This window comes from Aptenodytes patagonicus, chromosome 6, assembly GCF_965638725.1.
Source record: "Aptenodytes patagonicus chromosome 6, bAptPat1.pri.cur, whole genome shotgun sequence".
NCBI lineage: Eukaryota > Metazoa > Chordata > Aves > Sphenisciformes > Spheniscidae > Aptenodytes > Aptenodytes patagonicus.
This window is the reverse complement of record NC_134954.1, coordinates 61,840,622-61,860,591: the sequence shown is the minus strand read 5'-3', so window position 1 is coordinate 61,860,591 and position 19,970 is coordinate 61,840,622. Positions and strand designations below refer to the sequence as shown.

The 19,970-nt window shown below is 39.3% G+C and overlaps 1 protein-coding gene across 2 annotated transcripts in view; it reads right to left on the bottom strand.

The window, feature by feature from the left end:
• Window positions 1–19,970, bottom strand: part of EPB41L5 (erythrocyte membrane protein band 4.1 like 5) — a 41,683-nt gene that overhangs the window by 12,808 nt on the left and 8,905 nt on the right. For both annotated transcript variants that reach the window (XM_076342932.1, XM_076342933.1), the window contains exons 3-11: window positions 16,993–17,097; window positions 11,069–11,111; window positions 9,862–9,940; window positions 7,294–7,338; window positions 6,919–6,971; window positions 3,496–3,616; window positions 2,999–3,086; window positions 2,278–2,366; window positions 678–747 (exon numbers count right to left, since the gene is read on the bottom strand). In XM_076342932.1, the coding sequence (XP_076199047.1) occupies window positions 678–747; window positions 2,278–2,366; window positions 2,999–3,086; window positions 3,496–3,616; window positions 6,919–6,971; window positions 7,294–7,338; window positions 9,862–9,940; window positions 11,069–11,111; window positions 16,993–17,097 (693 nt within the window). The remainder of the gene's footprint in view (window positions 1–677; window positions 748–2,277; window positions 2,367–2,998; window positions 3,087–3,495; window positions 3,617–6,918; window positions 6,972–7,293; window positions 7,339–9,861; window positions 9,941–11,068; window positions 11,112–16,992; window positions 17,098–19,970) is intronic.

The window sequence follows — 19,970 nt, the reverse complement described above, 5'->3', positions numbered from 1 at the left end:
CACTACCTGTGCTCCTGATCCTTCAACCAGTCACCCCAGTGCCCTGAAGTCCCTTTTGATCACTGCAGGACTTCTCTCTGGAACCTCACCACTGCCAGCCTGTATAACCAACAGCGGGTAGTAGTTTGAAGGCCGTACCAGACCAGGGAGTTTCCTAGTGATGTCTCTGACCTGGGCCCCAGGGAGGCAACTGACTTCCCTGTGGGATGGGTCCAGTCGGCATATTGGGCCCTCTGTTCTCCTCAGAAAGGAATCGCCTATGACAATTACCCTCCTTTTTTTCTTAGCAGAGGCAGTCATAATGTGTGGGGCTGACTGCCTCACCCTAGGCAACCTCCTGGATGGACCTTCGTCTACATCCTCGTTTGCCTGGCCCTCAAGTTCCAGGGCCCCATATGGGGGCCTTTCTTGCACAATGCACACTGTTTCCAAATTATCTGGTCCACACTAGTTTCACAAGGTATTCCCTTTTTAAAAACGGGGGGGGGGAGTAATTGAGCCTATTTATTTTATACTTAAGTCCCTTCATTCCCCTTCTCCACCCAAGTCACAGTCAAAAATCTTGCAAGGCATCCACGTTAATTCTCAAAACCTCAATATAAAGAAAGAGATCAGGAGTATGTAAGCTAGTACTGTATAATCAAGACTGAGATGGAACTAAACAGATAGTTACCTACCTGTTCATCATCTTCAACAACAACCAGAGTGAGTTTGTTCTTCTTGAAGTCAAGCCTTGTTATCTTTGGCCTGCAAGATGAACAGAAAAAGCAGGTTACGTCTAACTCTCTTAGTAACTCACTGAGAGTTATGTTCGACATGCTGGTTCAAGCCTCTCTACCAAAGTATTTTTCTCTGTGTTTGTGGGTGTTTTAAGTTCATGCAGTAGGGCTCGATTATACTGTGGATACCAATGTATCACTTCAAAATTGAACACTTAATTAGAAACCTTAAAGATAAGAAGTCAGCAACTTCTAAAGAGATAATTCTATCGGAACTTAAAATAATAATAGCTTGAACTGAAATCAAACTCCACCCAAATATTCCTGCTTGCCTACTCTTCCACAAGCCCACAAAACTGAACTCAGAAAGTCACAAAGGCAGGCCAAAATAATTCTGCTTTATTAAAGAAATGTAAATCACTGTACAGTGTATCACAGATCAATTCCTATGATGACTGTTTCAGAAAATCCCAGCCAAAGAGAACAATGTGAACATGACATGACATAAAAATGCAACCACTTTCCCCCCTCCCTGCTCACCAAAAAAATACACAGAATCGATGGTGGAGGGACAAGACACACAGATAACATTTCTGCTATAAAGTGAGTGTTTTTCTGAGAAGTTTATAGAATTGGACTGGGCTAACCCAAACTAACTATTCATATGATGAAATTTCACCTCATCGTCTGCCTGCTTATTCTTTGTATACAGTTTTGAAAGACTGGATGGTAATTACAGAATAAAGCACTTAAAAATCCATAAACGCTTGTGTACCCAGACCCAAATATGCTAGCTAGAAGGTTCTTCACCTTGTGTTTTATGCAATATAAAGCCCTGCAAAATTTCATTGGAATGCTTCTAAGAAACCGTGGGGTGTTATTCAGGTATATGACAGATAAAGAAGCACATGTTCATAAAAAACTAAAGGAAGCTCTATATCCCCTGACTATATATAGATCTGGGCTGGGGGGGGGGGGGGAAGGGTGTTTGGGGTTGTTTGTTTGTTTGTTTTTAATTAGTCCTTACTGATGGGCAGAAAGGGACACTTCTGCCCTTTACTGGGCACAAAGAGACATTTTCCTAATGAAAAGCCTGCCTGGATGACACTGTATGTAAAAACTCCACTAGTACTATTGCTTCTGCCTCTTTTTCAACAGTAAGGTGTGATGCTTGGCTAGAACGCCTGAAGAAGCTTCATTTCACTGACTGGGTACATACTCTATTTCCAAAGCAATCTAGTGCAAAATACAACAACAAAAACACTATTAAAAAAAAAAAAAAACAAAACCAAAACACATCCCAAAGTTATTCCATCTTTTACTTGCCTCTAAGCATGTTACACATATACAGCCTATTAACATATCAACCAAGAATGTTAAAAAAAGAAAGAATATTTTTGGACACCATGAAAACACTTGCAGGCTACAGAATATTTCTGCAGGTACCTAATACTCACAGTGCTCTCATATCCCAAACAAGTATTTTTTTTGGCTAGTGCAAAAGAACCAAAAGAGTAAAAATCTAAAATGGGTTTTAATGTACAATCAGAGAGCTTACCAGAAAAACAAACCAATCTTTGTGTCTCCTTCAAAGACAAGAACTCCTGTGGGTGTTAGTCCCAGGCTGTAATCATTGCCATCTCTTGCCTAATTGCCACAAAATAAAGATTACGTTCATTTTGGTGTTAGACCTTTTATCCCCATTACTCCAGTAATTAATGTAGCTTATTTGCCCAGTGTTACAGTTAAACACATATTTGCTTATTTTATACAACAAACCTCTTGTGTTTCAATGATTTTATGCAATGGACTTTTCTAGTTTGCAACCCTTCAATAAGTCTGAATAAAGTGGAAAATCAAAGTTTCTTGATTTGTCTGTGTAATAAGGACTTCCTTGTGCAGTTCTCTGCACTTCCTTCTCCACAGGAGATCTATTTTTACTTGTAGTTCTTCAGCTGGTAGCTGACTGGACCCCAGCCAATTTTAATTTAATTACTATGATTTTCACATAGCTCTTAGTCTGAATACAAACTGTAGTACATATTGCCACACCAATCACATAATTTAACACAGAGCAGATATACTTGGACTAAAGCTATACCTTCTAGAAATTTGTACTATAAAGTGGAATGTTGATGCAAAGCCAGATCACTTGTTACACAGTTTAGATGAGTACAATATTTATTTTTTTCCCCCTCTCAAAGCAAATCCAGTGTTGAAATGTGGGACAAAGCTAACATCATCATTTCCAAAGGTCACCATGCTGTGGTTAAACATACCTTGACTATGTGCATGTCTACACCATACATTTCCAGCCACTTAGCTTTGTTTAAGTAGTTAGTTTCAGCCTGTGCTGGTGTTTGGCCCCTGAAATAAATTTTTTGCTGTTAGGTAGATGCCTGAAAAAGCACAGAAAGGAAAAACTGGTATATGAGGAAAGAGGAAAAGAAATTCCTGAAAGTTTGAGAAAAACCTAAAAGCTGCTGACACTTGTGACCTTGATGTTCATGAAAGCAAATTTTTCTAAGTTTTAATCTGAAACCGCTCCTGCAAAAATTATTGCATTTCAAAATTCTGTACCTCATCATTTTACTCAGACCTTTGAAAAGCTTAATTTTTCACATTATATCCTCTTACAAAATATGACAGAACCGTATTAGAATTATGTTTCTGAACAAGACAACAGAAGAAGTGTCAGCAGCATCTTTTTAATAAATTCTCTTCACAGAAAAATCAGTGCAAACAGCTCGTTAGCACACACTGGAAGATCTAGTACCTGCATTCCTTCCACTTCTCAAAAATGGCTAGTTCCATCTCTTCAGTCTGAGTGGGAACAAACCTGAACTCGGACACCAGTTCAGGGACATGTTCAGCAGGATCATAGTCTCCAAGTTCAGCTACAAAAGAACAGCATTGTCAAGCTTTGTTCCAAATAAACACAGTGGATACTAACAGGAACTTTTGCATACTTTTCCAGTTAATCTAAAATACTAAATTTCTTTTTGTGTTCCTCCTCCTCCTCCAGTCCTTCCAATATTTGAATTGTCACCTTTTTTGACAGGGAAATTGTTGACACTGAACAACTGTATTGTCTGTGTTGGTTGCACAAAAGCTTTGCGTTAATTTTTACACAGTGCTATTGATACATTCCTTAACAAGCTTCCTATAAATGCAAGTTATCAACATCCTTGAAACTCACCTTTTTTCTTTCTTGCAGTTTTCAACATTTTTATCACTGAAGCCTCTACTGAGACAACAGCTGACTAAAGTTACAATGGAATTTTTCCTTAAATTATTAGAACAAAATCTCTTGAGATTTGTAAAAAGCAAAAACAGTTCTGACACTTCTCATAAAACTATTTGTCCGTTCTAAAAATCAGTTTCTGGGTTTATGGCTATAAATCCCCCTCTCCTACTAAAATTACTCTGTGTCAGGGCACAATCATGCAGCTGTTATTTGTCGCTCTCCTTTTCATCTAACAACATAATAAATGCCCTACTGGGTCAGTCAAATGGCTCATCTAGTTCACTGCTGCATGCTCAACAGGGGCAATAAGAGATGCTATTTAGAGAGCATACTGGAACATACTAGTCAATGGGTGTGCCACATCAAAAGCACAACCTCCTTTTTCCACAGATGCTAACAAGTCCAGCTTTTGAAGACTGATGTATGCCTAAAATGCTGAAACTCACAGTTAGAAACCTTTATAAAAATGTCCTGATTTTCAGAGTCACTAACTATTTGCTCTTCCCACTGATTTCAAGCAGCTTCTTAATGTTCACCTCATATCCAAAAAATTAGGAATAATTCTGTAACTTGGAACTTGGGTGTCTGATATAGGCCAATAATTGTACTGTCTGAAAAAAGAAACTACAGATGTTTGTATAAGAAAAAAATAGTGACATCTTTGGGAAGACCTGGAAAGGTCAAATAAATACGCACAGTATTCCACAGGTACAAAAACTACATACGATCTAAAAACCTGTTTCTTGGATTTCTGAACACTGCAAGCATAATAATAGTCTTTCCACCCCCTCCTTTTTCTTTTTTTTTTTTAATGCTGACTGAGGAAGTCTGTAGTTCTATAATAATTTACTCCCACTAGAACGCCTGCCTCTGTTGAAAGGAATGCTGTCAAAGCCAGCTTAGGTTCCAGCTGATTTAAATAAAAGTACACAGCTGTCAGACAGTAAGATTAAAGCTCTGCTACAGGCCTCATTGTGAAGAGAGGAAAGAAAAGACCAGCACAAAAAGTAATGGATATATGGCCTAATTAGATCACTTTGTTTTTCCAAAAACTTATCCACTGAACCCATATCTTAAGGCTCTAACAATGCTAATATTTTTAACTATGGAATGTATTCTAACTGTTTTTCTTCCACACAAAAGAGAAGGTTAAAAAGGCAGATATCTTTACAGTTTAATCCCAACTCTCTATACCTACACATGATCAAGGCCATTAGTAGTTCCTGCCTGAAGAACAAAATGTGTTTTGGAAAATATCTCTAAGAGAAAGAATTTCAGTGACCTAGTCCTGTCAGCTAACTCCTGCAAAGTAAGTACAACAGTGCATTGGTTTATAAGATGAATGTTGTGTAGAGAATTTGTGCGGCACAAACGCATGGCACATCTCCAAATTCCCTCTTCATCCAAGAGGACCGTACAACAGCTTTACAGCAGAGGTTCCGGGTTTTTTTGTAGACTCATAAACTGGATTGAATAAGGGCATATAGCTATATCCTCCAATAAGGACTCAAAAGCCTACTCTGGCAGACATTTCTAAAATCTCAAGCCTCCCCTCTTTTTGCGAGTTCCCCTGCTTGAAACCACAGCAAACTTCACATTTGTTAAGATCACACCCTCATCCAAACAACAGAAGACATTGGCCATGAAGCTCAGTGATGTACAACCTATACAAGCAACTGAAGGTCAGGCCACAGCTCTCAGAGAAGCCATGGATGCTGGAGTCTCAGCTGGAATCAAAAGTTAAAGACAACTCATTAATAAGAGTCTCAGATGACTCAAGCAGAGAGCTGTACAGCTGAAAACAAATATAGTATGTCATCTCTTTTGGCTGAAGAAGGATCTGAAATACCAACAAGTGCTGTTCAACCACAAATGCTCAAGTAAAAAAAGCATGAGAAATGGGGCACTAACATGTTTCTACAAATAAGCTGAAGTCAAAAGCTGGTGGTTTTTATATACAGGACTTTTCAACTGAGTGCAGAACCAAAATAGTTTTGTACCTGATTCATACAAGAAAGAAAACACATGGCAGAAACTACACGATGAAAAAAAGAAGTGAACTATGTTACTACATCAAAGCAATTCAGGAAGACTGCAGACCTTGTATCTTGTGTGAAAGTGGACAGGTTTGCACACAAGCACCTGAGAAAACAAGTTTAGGGCAAAGCTGTTTATGTTTAGGACCTCCTTGTTCTGTTTCCTGAGGAATCGAGTAGTTTTCTATATATGCTCTCAGCAAAATTACAATCAAAAAGAGCTGTGTTTTACACTGGCTCACTAACATCTGGGCAGAACCTATTTCTGGATATAACAAATACAGACTAAAAGACGTAATAAGAGTCTACACAAAGCTGTTCATGCAACTTCATCCTTCCCCGCTGTCCTGGTTTCGGCTGGGATAGAGTTAATTTTCTTCCTAGTAGCTGGTACAGTGCTGTGCTTTGGATTTAGCATGAGAATAATGTTGATAACACACTGATGGTTTAGTTGTTGCTGAGTAGTGCTTACACTAGTCAAGGGCTTTTCAGCTTCCCATGCTCTACCGACTGAGAAGGCGGGAGGTGCACAAGAAGCCGGGAGGGGGCACAGCCAGGACAGCTGACCCAAACTGGCCAAAGGGACACTCCATACCGTGTGACGTCATGCTCAGTACATAAACTGGGGAAAGCTGGCCGGGGGGGCCGCTGCTCGGGGACTGGCTGGGCATCGGTTGGTGGGTGGTGAGCAGTTGCATTGTGCATCACTTCCTTTGTATATTCTTTTATTATTATTGTTATTACTATTTTATTTCAATTGTTAAACTGTTCTTATCTCAACCCACGAGTTTTCTCACTTCTACTCTTCTGATTCTCTCCCCCATCCCACCGGGGCGGGGGGAGAGTCAGTGAGCAGCTGTGTGGTGCTCAGTTGCCGGCTGAGGTTAAACCGTGACACCTGCTCATACCTACTCACCTTGCATGTTATAAGCTGCCAACTGGACGGCTGTGTCAAAAGGACATTCCAATCTGCCGTAAGAGAAATGCATTGTTAAAAGCTTAGCTGACACTATTTAACAGACAACTCATATACCTGATGGTGAGAAACTGCAAATGTTTGGGATAAGAAAGTGAAAAAGGATTAGTAGATTTTCAGCAAATTAACAAGAGATAAGCACTACGTTATTTAAGCATTCCTCTGCTGCTATTCATGCATAGAAAAGTCATATTTTAGAGAAAAAAAACATTACATTACTTAGCAAAACTTATTAATTGTCCAAATATAGTTTTAATAAATCCTATGCTAAACACACTGTAATTGTTTACAAGACTGTTTATTGGGAATACTTACTTTCCACTAAGAATATCCAGTTTCAGCTGCAGAACAAATAAATACCTGTAGGATTAAATAAGAAATAAAAGTCATTAAAATTAATAGTTCTAATGTGTCACTCAGCCAACAGGAGGAAGTTAGAGCCTGACAAATAAAAACATTTTCTACTCTTTACATGGGTTTTCAAGACTGAAGAAACTGCATTGTGATCTTTCAAGGCTTTATCAGTTGGGTTTGTATGCTTTGCACACATTTCAAATGAAATAAACCCAAAACTAGAAATTGTCACAAGCTGAACTACAGTGCTGCATGAAAAAAGAAATAGGATACCTAAGTCAGTCTCATTTTTTACTTGGGCAAAGAACAACATGCACCTTCCACATTTTCTTCATTATTCATAGACATATAGATCTCATAAGAGAATGAATATTTTAAAGTCTCTCAAAAATAAATGTTCCTAATATGGATTGCTTAGTTAAAATCTAACCCAGAAAGCTGACTGCAAAGTGACAAAAAGATAAACAGTAGGCTGCAGCCTTATCAACTTGATTACTCTTCAGAGCCAGTTTTCCTTCACTGCCTTGCTTATTCAGTACTCTTCTTGCTTAGAAATCAGGCAAGTATTGAATACAAAGCTCCTATCTGTTTGGTGTGCAACACCAATCCTTCTGATCCAATACCCACAGAGTGTAGCCCTCTTGCTCCATTACGGTACACAGCTTTCCTTTAACAAGAGAAGAAGTAGTCTCATCAACTAAAATGCTGTCATCCGCGATGGTATCCAGTTTGCATTCTGCTACAGATGAACAGAAGCCTTATGCACAAAGCCAACAACGATGCTTCTGTTTCAACACGTGCCTATGCCTCCTCAATACTCACATACTTCTCACACGAAAAGTACAGGCATTTTTCCCACAGGTCCCCTGGAAATCCACAAATTACTTTGCCAAACCATTTATTATCCAAAGCCTTTTGAACACTGGCCCCTACATGGGGAATAAATTTGTTTGGTACTGACCCTAGATATCAAGAGAATGAGCACAGGCCTCCAGTGTATAGTGGGTGTGACCAGTCCATGCTTATCAGCCACATAACACTTGCAAACAATTCAAGCATACTTCCCATGCTTAGGCTGTGTTACGTGACCTCTGACTGGTGGCATCTGATGGGAAGCCGGCCGAAAACGTGAGCAAGCTGCACCTGTGGAAGCTGAAAAGTGGCTCCAGCTGGGTGTCCTGCTGCACAAAGAAAAGGCAGAACCCTCAGAAAGCCCCTGCTAGTGACACTTATAACCCATAGCAGAGCTCCCCTTCCCACTGCTTCTTTAAGGCATAAAATTGTCTCAAGACAGAAGAAAGACTTGCTGCTCTCGTGTTCTGGGGGATTAGCTAAGCAGACAGACAGGGTTTAAAAGCCCTCAGGTTTCAGGTCTGCCCTGCTAAAACCTGTACAGCAAGGTCTGACTGGCAGAACTCAGTCAGGATGGATGAAAATGTTTCAGAGTGGTAGACACAGATGTAGGTCTAAATTTTGTCTATGGTCACTATTTTTAAAGACAGTTAAATGTTTATGCAGGAACATGAATGGGGAGGTAAAACATTCTTCCCAGATCGGCAGGAAAGCATTAAAGAAGAGCAGTTATAACATTACGTTACCACACGTAAGTATGAAGCTGCACAGGGTCCATATGGCTGTAAGGGGTAATGCTACTATAATCTTCCTGGTAGCACTCCTAGGGATTTGGCTAAAGTGCAGATCAAAGATCCACTCAGACAAACCTGAACAAACAAATGAACTTTATGCTCTTACAAATGGCTGAGGGTATGAAGCGTCTACAGCTATCAAGAAAACATAACAACTTTGTTTTCTCTCCAAAATGGATCATCAGCAGTGGTGACAACACAAAGAAACATTGCCTTTTACAACAAATTTATACTACTGACAGATGGTAGGTTGTGTTCTCCTTCAAAGCACCCCAAGTACGTCTCAGTCCAACATGAAATGCAGCATTATGAACAGATCTGAAATGCTTTACTCAAGAGAAACTACTGTTCACCTGATGCTACAATCCTACACATATAGTACTGTCAACTCACATCTCAACATGGTAGTAAAATATTATTTTCCCTTTCCATAAACTCTGCAAAGAACACAGAAGTAATGAAACGTTAACCGAACTTATTTTTGCCAAAGAGAAGCTCTAACTTGCAATTCAACGCTTTTCTGCCTAAAGAAACATGATGACTGCATACAGTTGAAATTAAATGCAGCTTAAGAATAATAGAGGAATGATGTCTGTTCTCTTCAGTAAAAACCTCTGTCCATTGTGTATAAGCTACTCAGATCAGTTGCCAGAATTGCCTAATGAAAAATGGTGCATCAAGTAATACAGTAAATATATAGATCTCTTGATATTAAAGCTCATTTATTTCATGAGAGCTACATTAGAAACATTTACAAAAAACCAAGTAAGCAAGCAGCTCTAAGGAATTCTCCAAAACATCGTACAACTGTTTAAATAAATACCACAAAAACATTCTCCTGGCCTTATTTGGGTACCTCTCTCTCACACAAAATCCCTCTTACCTTGTTAGCTCTTCACGTAGATTGTTGGGCTCTGATGAGTAAAACTTTACACGAAAATGCAGACAATACGGTGGGCCAACTGCAAAGTAGAATTCGTTCAAGACAGCAGTAACAATTACTGGATGAGACATCTTATTTTTTTATTACACAGAATCACATCACAAAACTTGACTGAAATTGTCTCTGTCCTACCACAAGGTCTTAAGGCAGGAATTCCTTTGTGACAGGGAAATGCATGAAAAACATCAGGGTGAAAGGACACTTAAATATATGCACAAAATTGCTTTATATGTTACAAGTCAGTCCAACAATCGTATCACATTAAGTTGATTTGTCCTGCCAAGAGCACACAAATCTAGGTTAATCCCTATATTTAAGGACTCTATCCATCACCAAGAAAGCTGTGCATCTTGGCTCTGCAGTTGACCAAACCCCAGGCACTCTGTTGGTCTCTGTAACGCCTTCCCAGGGCTCTGGGAAATACCACTGCTGACAACTCAGGCCCCTTTATTGCACAGAAGTGTAGACATATTTTAGGGGGATTTATCAGACCCTTCTGTGGAAGAATCATCTGTTCGGGAAACCAAAGAGTTAATTCAGCAAAAGGATGGATTAACAGTTCTTTAAAAATGTGCAGCGCTCTGCTGATTCTTGCATTTGACAGGAGGAATTTTCTCTCTCGGTGCTTCCAAAACCTCTGTTGTATTAACACAGCACCACAAATCCCTGAAGACTTCCCACAGCGCAGAGCAAGGAAGCTGCTAAACAAAAATCAGCTGATGTCAGAGCTTACCCAAGCACGCACTACTGAAACAACCAGGCCACATTAAACCCTTGTGCAGCAGGTAAGGACTTGGTGGACCAAACACAGATTTGGGCATTCAGGGCTGCCCCAAGGGATGGAGGCTCCAAGACAAAGTTTTCCTATAGTCAGGATAACGATCTATAATGCTTAAACGTCTTCAGCTGCCTTGACTCCATTTAAACTATAATTAATGAGCCTATAACATGTTTAATTAAGGTCATTAGACTAAAGTAATATGAGCTACAGAGGGAAGAGGTCATTAAACAATCAGCAGCACCATGCCGGGTTTCTGTCACCGGACCTTGTCACCCCTCACAGGACACCGCCCCCCCCCCTTCCAACTCTCTATGCCTCCTGTACATTCAATATGAGATCCCAAGAGAAAACGGAAAGGACACTTACTTTTAACTTGCTTTTTAATGCTTTTTGTGTTGTCCAACCAATGCTGAAAAATAAATTACTTTCATTGAATTATCGATAAGAAATCTCACAGAAAGAGCAAAAAAGGAAAAAAAAAACCTATTCGTTAGTGAAGACCATCTTGCAATAACAAGTAGTTTGTTAAAACAATCTAATCCAAATCTTTCACAATTCACAGCTCTCTCAGTGCTCATCAAAGATCCTTTCACTCAAAGTTTGTAACGCAAAATGTCAGTTTTGAACAACAGCAACATCCTGTAGTACCTTATTTAAAGCCAATCTTCAAGAAAGCATTATCTACTTTAAAAAAATTACTAAAATTTTCATCCTGTCCAAACAAATACTTAATTCACACATTAGTAGGTCAGCCAGTGACAATGTGCCAGAGGCATAAATCATAGCTGGAGACTCTGGCACTTAGCTGTGTGTGATGTTTACTTGGGGTGGAAGGGGAAAGACAAAATAAATATTGTTGGCTTTCAGGCATTTTCTTCAGATGACTCAAGTGTAGTAACAGCAAAGCTGTCTATGTCTGAACATAAGGGTCAGCTCTACCTAATTCTCCAAAATCTATTCACAGGTGACATTTTAGCAGCTGTCACATGGGAGGACAGAATTTACTGCCTCACCTACTAATGCTAATTATAGGCTATATAATAGACATGAAGCCAAAATAATGGCTTCACTTATAGTGAATACAAGAGCATGTGAAAAATATGCTACAGATGGCAGGTTGAGAGAAACATCTACATGTATCTGCTATGCTCCCTAAAATAATTGCATATGCTCCCACTGCTGAAGAGTTTATACCAGAAATTAAAGATAAAGCTGGAAAGCTAACATACACCTAGCGGTAGAGACCTACTTCCAAGTGCTGTGTGTAGTGAACAGCTCCCTCCTCCAAAGGAGGTGACTCAGTTAAACAGTAAACAGGGCACCCTGTTCAACATAATTGCATTGACTCAATAGCCAGAGCAAACTACCTAGCACACCATGTCCTGCATGGTTCACAATGCCCAGCCAGGTAACACCATCTCATTTGATCAATCCCAAATGTCACCTTGCAACCAATACAGATGGAATTGTATTGGTTCCCTTCCAGAGAAGGGCAACGAGGCTGGTGAGGGGTCTGGAGAACAAGTCTTATGAGGAGCGGCTGAGGGAACTGGGACTGTTCAGCCTGGAGAAAAGGAGGCTGAGGGGAGACCTCATCGCTCTCTACAACTACCTGAAAGGAGGTTGTAGCGAGGTGGGTGTTGGTCTCTTCTCCCAAGTAACTAGCAATAGGACGAGAGGAAATGGCCTCAAGTTGCGGCAGGGGAGGTTTAGATTGGATGTAAGGAAAAATTTCTTTACTGAAAGAGTGGTGAAACATTGGAACAGGCTGCCCAGGGAAGTGGTGGAGTCCCCATCCCTGGAGGTTTTTAAAAGACGTGTAGATGAGGCGCTTAGGGACATGGTTTAGTGGGCATGGTGGTGTTGGGTTGACGGTTGGACTCGATGATCTTAGAGGTCTTTTCCAACCTCAATGATTCTATGATTCTATATACTTAGCAACACTCTTTTTGTTAAACTATGTGCCACGAAGTTCACAGCAGGCCCCAAGGAGGACAGAGGAGCAACAGGGGTGTGAGAAAGAACCGGTATTTTCAGGTTGCAATGCCAAGTGCAAACACATTCCAGCAGCCCTGCCTTCTGCAGAGAGGGTGTAAAGTCAGCCTGTAATACAGCCAGGATATGCAGTGATTGATATATTAGCTGCAGATCACAACAACTGAACCACCTACTGCTGCTGTACACACAGCTGAAAATGCTCTCATTACCTATTAAAACAAAGTAGCTACAGAAAGCTATCTGAAATATATCTAATATATTTTTAAAATAAAGCAGGAAGCTTAAGGAAGAATGAAGCAAATATTTATGTCAACTTTGCTTACACTACCAGCGAAATGGAGTTGAGCAATTTTTTTTTTGTTTAAGAAAATGATATAATCTCTCTTCCTATTCCATAAACTCACTTGCTGTAGGAGACAATTTACTTACTCCTTCCTCCACCATAAAAATACACAAAATACCCACTTGGAGGCTTGCAGGTGATTTAGATACAAGAATGGCAGAGAGCGCCATTTCTAGGCTCCTGGACTGACTGTGCACGCCTGTTTCATCTCCCTCCTGTTTTCTCTCATCTCCTCCACATTCCATGGGAAGGCAACTGAGAGGCCCGCGACAGGCACTGATAGCGTTTTACTCTGCTCGGCTCTTACCACCGCTGCCTACAGGAGCTCCATCTGAATGGTAAGGGTGTGCATGGAAGAAGGGAAACAGAACTGCTTTTAAATGGAGGGGGGGGAAAAAAACAAACCAAAACAAACCCAAAACCAACACATGCATGGACACACACAGACATCAGGAAACTTAAGATTTATTCCAAGTGATTAAAATGGAATTCAAGTGGACCTGGCAAAAAGTTTACATTTTGATGACAGTTTGCTCAGCACAGTCTACTGCTGAAATCCAGAGATAAAGTTTGCTAAACAAAAAGCAATATGAACAACAGACTGCATAAAGTACTGATAGTCCTTACTAAAACAGTTTGCTGCTTCAGAAATTAAAAAAAAACACCAAAACCAAACCAAAACAAAAAACCCAAAATCCAGCAACATTTCAAGAAGGTAGGGTAAACGAGTTTTTTTTGTAAGACGGTGAAGCTAAAACTGGTCCCATACTTTATGGAATTAATGGGTGCATACTTAGTGCAATGCTATACAAATTATTTTCTGCATTAAGCACTACATTAGATAAAACTGCCAGAGTTAAACACCAATGTGTTGCACAATTCCATTAGGAAGAGCAAGTATTTGATGCTTGCAACCTGTACGATAGAATTAGAAATTTGCCACCTGTTAAATGTTCAATGCCTCCTTAGTAGAAACATCTCTCCAGCATTGCTAGAGGAAAAGCCAAATAGCCCAACAAGTTAACAGCTATCTTCATCTTTTGTGTCACTGGACATGCTGTGCTGTTCACTGTCAGCCTGAACCGAAGTTACTCAAATTAACAATAGCCTGCTCCCTTGGCTGCCAGACCAAGTCTGATATATGGTGGACAATCTTGCAAATAACTCCTTTTGCCATCTCCTGCCTCTTACTTTGCGACGGGGGGGAATCTATTCCTAACCATCAGACTACCAATGAACACAAATCAGAATTCTTTCACTTCACTAACTGTTTCAAGAACTTCTTTAAAGAAGCTAGTATTTGAATCCTAAAATCCAAAATGTCAGGAAGAGTTTGTGTTATCAGGGTTCCCCCCACTCCCCAGTACATCATAAACTCAAACACCTAACTACTAATCACTTCAGCAGCTCAAAAGAATAAAAAAAGAAGCTATCCTTCAACTGTTCAGAATGAATCCATTGAAAACTTATTTGTAGTTAAAACAAGCGGGGAATTTCCCAATTTTTTACTTAACTACACATTGCTAGTTTGCCAGTGTGTTTATATCATAAGGTGCAACTAGCTAGTAAGGCAATATACTTAAACTGGTTAGCAGAAAGATTATCTCCTTCAGAGCCAGCAGACAATTCTGTCCACAGTAAGAGACTGGATTCTTACGCTGCTTATTTAACAGGTCTCCTGAATAATCTTTGACAAGTCACTTGATTAGTCTCTTTGTTTCCAGCTGCAGATTGGGTTTCTGCTAGAATGTGCCAGCTCCTCTTTGCAAGAACAGCTGCCATCACAACAGTTCTTCCTTTCTCAAAGTGATTATCTCTGGCTGTTGTGTTCAGCTCTTTAGGCAAAATGCAATCTTTTCTGCTTCGTTATACAGAGTGTATCCTTAAAGTCCAGTTTAAACAGATTGTTATCTCTACTCTGCCTCTTTTCAGTCACACATAGTCAAGAAAAGGAAGCAAACTAAGTTTGAAATTGCTTGTATCTGGTAGATTGTGCAGTATCAAATACTCAATCAGGTGCTGTCTGGACTGGAAGTAACAATTTGCTGGACAAAAGCAAGCCATGAGCCATTGCTGAGACAGAAAAGATTAACTCTTATTTTCCTATTTCAAGATGAAATGACGTTACTTTCTAACAGAACAGTAAGAGAAAAAAGTTTACCATACAGATAGTTTCACCAGTTATAACTAATCCACTGTGAACTCTTATGAGATCCTAAAGCCACATGGAAATACTTCAGAAGCCACATGGCAGAAATTGAGTTAGGATACCCAAAACATACAGATTATTTTTTTTCCTGAAGCAAAAAGATAAATGCAATGGAGTCATTCACTATCAATACTCAACATCCTAGACTGCACATGCTTAACAAAGCTAACATGATTTTTATAAATATAAAATGGTATGCAATGGGCTGTTTTCTAATTTCTGCTGGTAGGAGGTATGCATGGTTCTGAATGACATCCCTCCGTTAGTGTGATGGTCTTTTTCTCCTTAGTGTTAAAAGTCTCTGTTCCGCAAGAGGTTTAAGATCACTTTCACCACTGGGAACTGCAGCCCAGCTGCAGCTAATCCCGCTAGCCATGAAGTTTGCTTCAGATGCTGAACACAAATTATTTTGTCCAAAGAGAATGTTCTCTACAATTACAAGCTAAGCATAAAAAACTCAATCGCATAATTTTGAAAAGAAGCCATCAGGTTATAAGTGTGCTTTGGGGTGGATAACATCGTGTCCAAAGCTGTCTTTCAAAATCTTTCTTTCAAAGATTAGAGAGATTCAAAATCTTTTCTGTTCAAATCTTTCTTTCAAAGATTCAAGACTGGGGAGTTTTTTGCCATCGTACAAAGCTGTAACAATTAAGATGCCACCTTCAAATTGTTCTGGACATAGATCCTCACAGAAGTAAAGGAATATATGTCATTGCCTCCATTTTTTATGCTGACCTCAAACAATTCAGGTATTTAGCTCAGCAGCAACTGTCTGTGCTTCCACTGTGCCATCCTAATCATGAAATAATTCTGAAGTGGACTTGAAAAACAGAAACAATTATGTCATACATCTAACAAATAAGATTGACATAGACAGTATGAAAACTCAGATCTCATTCTACCTGGGGGTGTTGGGATAAGTGAACACAGGTTTAAGTTACAGGGATGCAGGACAGAGGTAAAAATCCACTCCTTGTCTAACGCCTCACTTAAGTTGCAGCTATCCTTGTGGACAGGATTAAGTACCTGGCCATAAGAAGTATCTATATAAAACTGCACAGCCCTCAAGTGAAAGAACTGCGGTTGCTTCTGACAAACAATGCTCTGCTGCTGTTTTCAAAAGCAGTCACATATTTACAAACACACAACAAACTTCACAAACTCAGGCTTGCAAGAACCCTCTACTCAAACTGTCTGGTACATACAAACACACCTATATCCTCCCAAAAATTTCTAGTTGCGGGTCTGAGTCACAACTGATTTGAGCAAATCAAAGGTATACCCCTCTTGCCAAGATTATTTCCCAAGCAGACATTAACATGATGACTTTTGCTGATGAGAAAGTTGATGGCATTGGTAAAGGAAAACTTTCTCCACTCTGTAGAACAACGAAGGGCCAAACACACACTCTAGTTTTGCCCTGTCCCCTCTGCATCAGCAGCATCAAGAATTTCTACATGGTGCACCAGGCTCTGGGGTCCTAGTGGACCAGCCTGCCTAATGACAACAGAAGGTGTGACAGGAACAAGCGAAAGACAAGAAAGGAAGAGACAACAGTGTTGTAATATGTTAGAGTGCTCGAGGTGGAATTAAACTTGGCATCACTTAAACTAACACACCACAGAGCTTCTGCACAAAACTTAACTCAAAAAAGGCAGCCTTCTTATAGCATTTTTGTCAATATTAAGATTTCACTTTTAGACTGTTGCTTAAAAAAAAGAAAAAAGCACTGCTACTCACCGCCACTTGTGCGGAATCCATGAACCTTAATCCAAAGTAGTCGCTTTCTATAAGGTCCAGATGATACATGATCTGTTCAAACAGGAGCTGGCCTTTGGCTTTTTTCTGAAAATATAAAAGGATTTAGTACTTAGCAGGTAGATTTATTGCCGCATCTACCTTCTTCTAGGCACGCTTTATATTGTAATTCCAAAAGTAAGAGAAGCCCAAAATTAAGCTTCTGAAAATATAATGTGGAATTTATTTTCTTCTCTCATATTTTTTGATCGCTGTTTTTCTTAAGGCAATTGTACATCCCACAAGAAGCACACATAATATCCTTAAAGGACTTGCATAACCTCCTTTTTGGAAAATGTCAGCATTGACTTGCACAACAGAGTGTTAAAACATCATTTTATCAGTTGCCCCTTTTAGGCTTTCCTTACCCACCGAAGTTCAACAGAACTGGAAATATAGCTAGTACAAATGCAATAACTAATGTACTGGAAAATTTTCAGAGCAAAGTACAGCAAATTGCTTACAAATTTACTACTATACTAGGCAATTCACCAGTTTTGAAGCAGGTAGCAAAGCATATTGAATTAGGATATAGCATTCCATTAGCAAGTGCTTTTAACAACTGCCAGGAAACAGTCTGGGGCAAGCAACTTTAACAAATAGATAACACATTTACAAAAGTAAGTTCATAAAACTCACTTGTAGGTGCAAAAAGCTGCCGTATATGCTCATACATAATTTATGAAAAAACTTAGCTCTGGCCCCAAGTAAACATCATTTTTACAGTGATGATCTAAAAAATTGAACAGTTGTTTTTAAAGAGAAGGCATGTAAATAGCACTGGGCAGTTTCTACGCAAGATACATTTTCCATGCTATGAACTCCTTTATAGTAATACACTGAAAGAAAGCTTAACAGTAATATCCGAGATGCCTAAATGTAACAAAAATACATTAATAAATTAGTAGGTCAGAGTACAAGTCATGGTGTTGAAATATTATTAAATGCAAAGAAATGCAGAAAGGATTTATGCTTACTCTGCAAGCAGTTTAAGGATTTCTCTATTACCATAATGCTATCATCTTGCAATCTTTCATCTTAAGATTTATACATTCACAACTTGAGAAATGGGCTAACTTTCTAAGCATATTTTTCATAAGCTACTAACTAGCAGATTTAGTCCACCTCTCAAAATTCCAGGCCAGCCAGAATTCCTATTCTCAGAAATAATCTGGTTTAATCACCAACTAATATCTGTGTAAGTAAAGCAGCATGCATAATTTTTGCCACCTTCCTCTACCCTGATCTTCAAATATTTTATATTCAACTTTGCAATCATAATCATTGGTTTACTCGATGTGTTAGTTAAATCCAACATGACATTTCACAGCTCAAAGCAAAATCTCATAGAAGTCTGTAAACTGAACCTGCCTAAGCAAGTTCTCTCACAGTTATTTATTTCCAAGTATCGGGGGAGGTAGGGGGAACGGTAGGCAATTAGACCAGCAGGCAACTTCACATACACACAGCACCTACAAAACGTTGTATAATGAAAATGCTGAGATGTCGACCTCATCAAACTCGTTCAGGGCAAGTTTTTTCAGCTGACTTCAAGAAAAAGTACTTCTCAGGCAATAGCAGATTTATTAAGCACCAGAAAGACTCTCCTAACAGAAGCCTTAAGGCAAATCGCCTACATATAAAACCACACATTTCTTCCACTATTTGAGTCTGTAGCCTCTCTCTTGAAAGAGCAAGGCATTGAACTGTTGATAATTTCTCTCAGCACAGGATCTCTTCTGCTTCAACCGGAAGCTATACTAATACAAATGAAATCAATTCAGCATTCACAACAGCAAAACTAGAAAAATGTTTTATTTTGCATGAAGCTTTCTGCACCTGCTCTAAAACTAGAGGAAAATCTCCCCTTATTGGGCAGAACATTTAGATCCTTCTCAATTCCTCAGTAAGTCATCTCTTAAAACTGTAATTAACCAGTTATCTCAGCCAAATTCCCTCCCGGGGACAGGCACTTTAACTCGAGCCTGGAATTACTACATGTACTATTCTCAGACTACCAACAACCAAAACTTATTATTGTTCAAAATTCTGCAGCGTCAAATTAGTTTCAGAGCGTGTTCGCCATTCTGGTAATCTCAGCAAAGGACTCAAAGATCAAGTGGACCCAGAATGACTAAAGTGGGAGAAAGTCCCTGAAGAATAGCATTGGAGCAGCTGTGGAATGCTTTTCAGGGCTGCTGGTTGTTTTCTGACTTAAATCACGAAGGCTGTCAACGTGGAATTAATTATGCAGTACTTTGCATATGACTTAAACCATCAGTAGCTGTATTTGGTGTGAGTCAGCAAAAGTTTCACACGTGCTTTAATGTTAAATTCAAATTCCTTCCTAAGGCCTTACTAAAGTCCTTCCTCCTTATATTTAAACAAACAGCAACCAAAAATATTATTGCGTTGTAACCGGTCAATTTTTATGAATCAAAATTAATTTCTTTGTATTCAATGAAACTGCGATCTCAAGTGATCAGGAAAGTGATCTGAAGAAAGACGTAGCAAAGATACACTTTTATTACATTTTTCAGGTGAAAAATTACCCTAACTTTCTAATGGCAACATTCAATTTAAATGACATTTTTATCCTGCTGCTACCCCATGCTTCCCCACCCCCCCCTTTCTTTTCCTTGCAGCAGAGCTCAGGTTACTCTCAAAGTACAAATATTTTCAAGCTGCTTAATGGTTACCGATGAATTATTAACGACTCCACACTCACAAGCAGTCCAGCCAGTGGCTGGACCTCCCTTCAGGGCACAAATTAAACTCATGGGTTTGTAATTCTGTCAAACCTGACTACTTGATTTACACAGTTTGCTATACTCTGTAGGAAGTAACAGCAAACATCTCACAGCAGGAGAATCAACAACTGAACTGGGAAACTTAAATAAAATATACCATTTATATAGGGC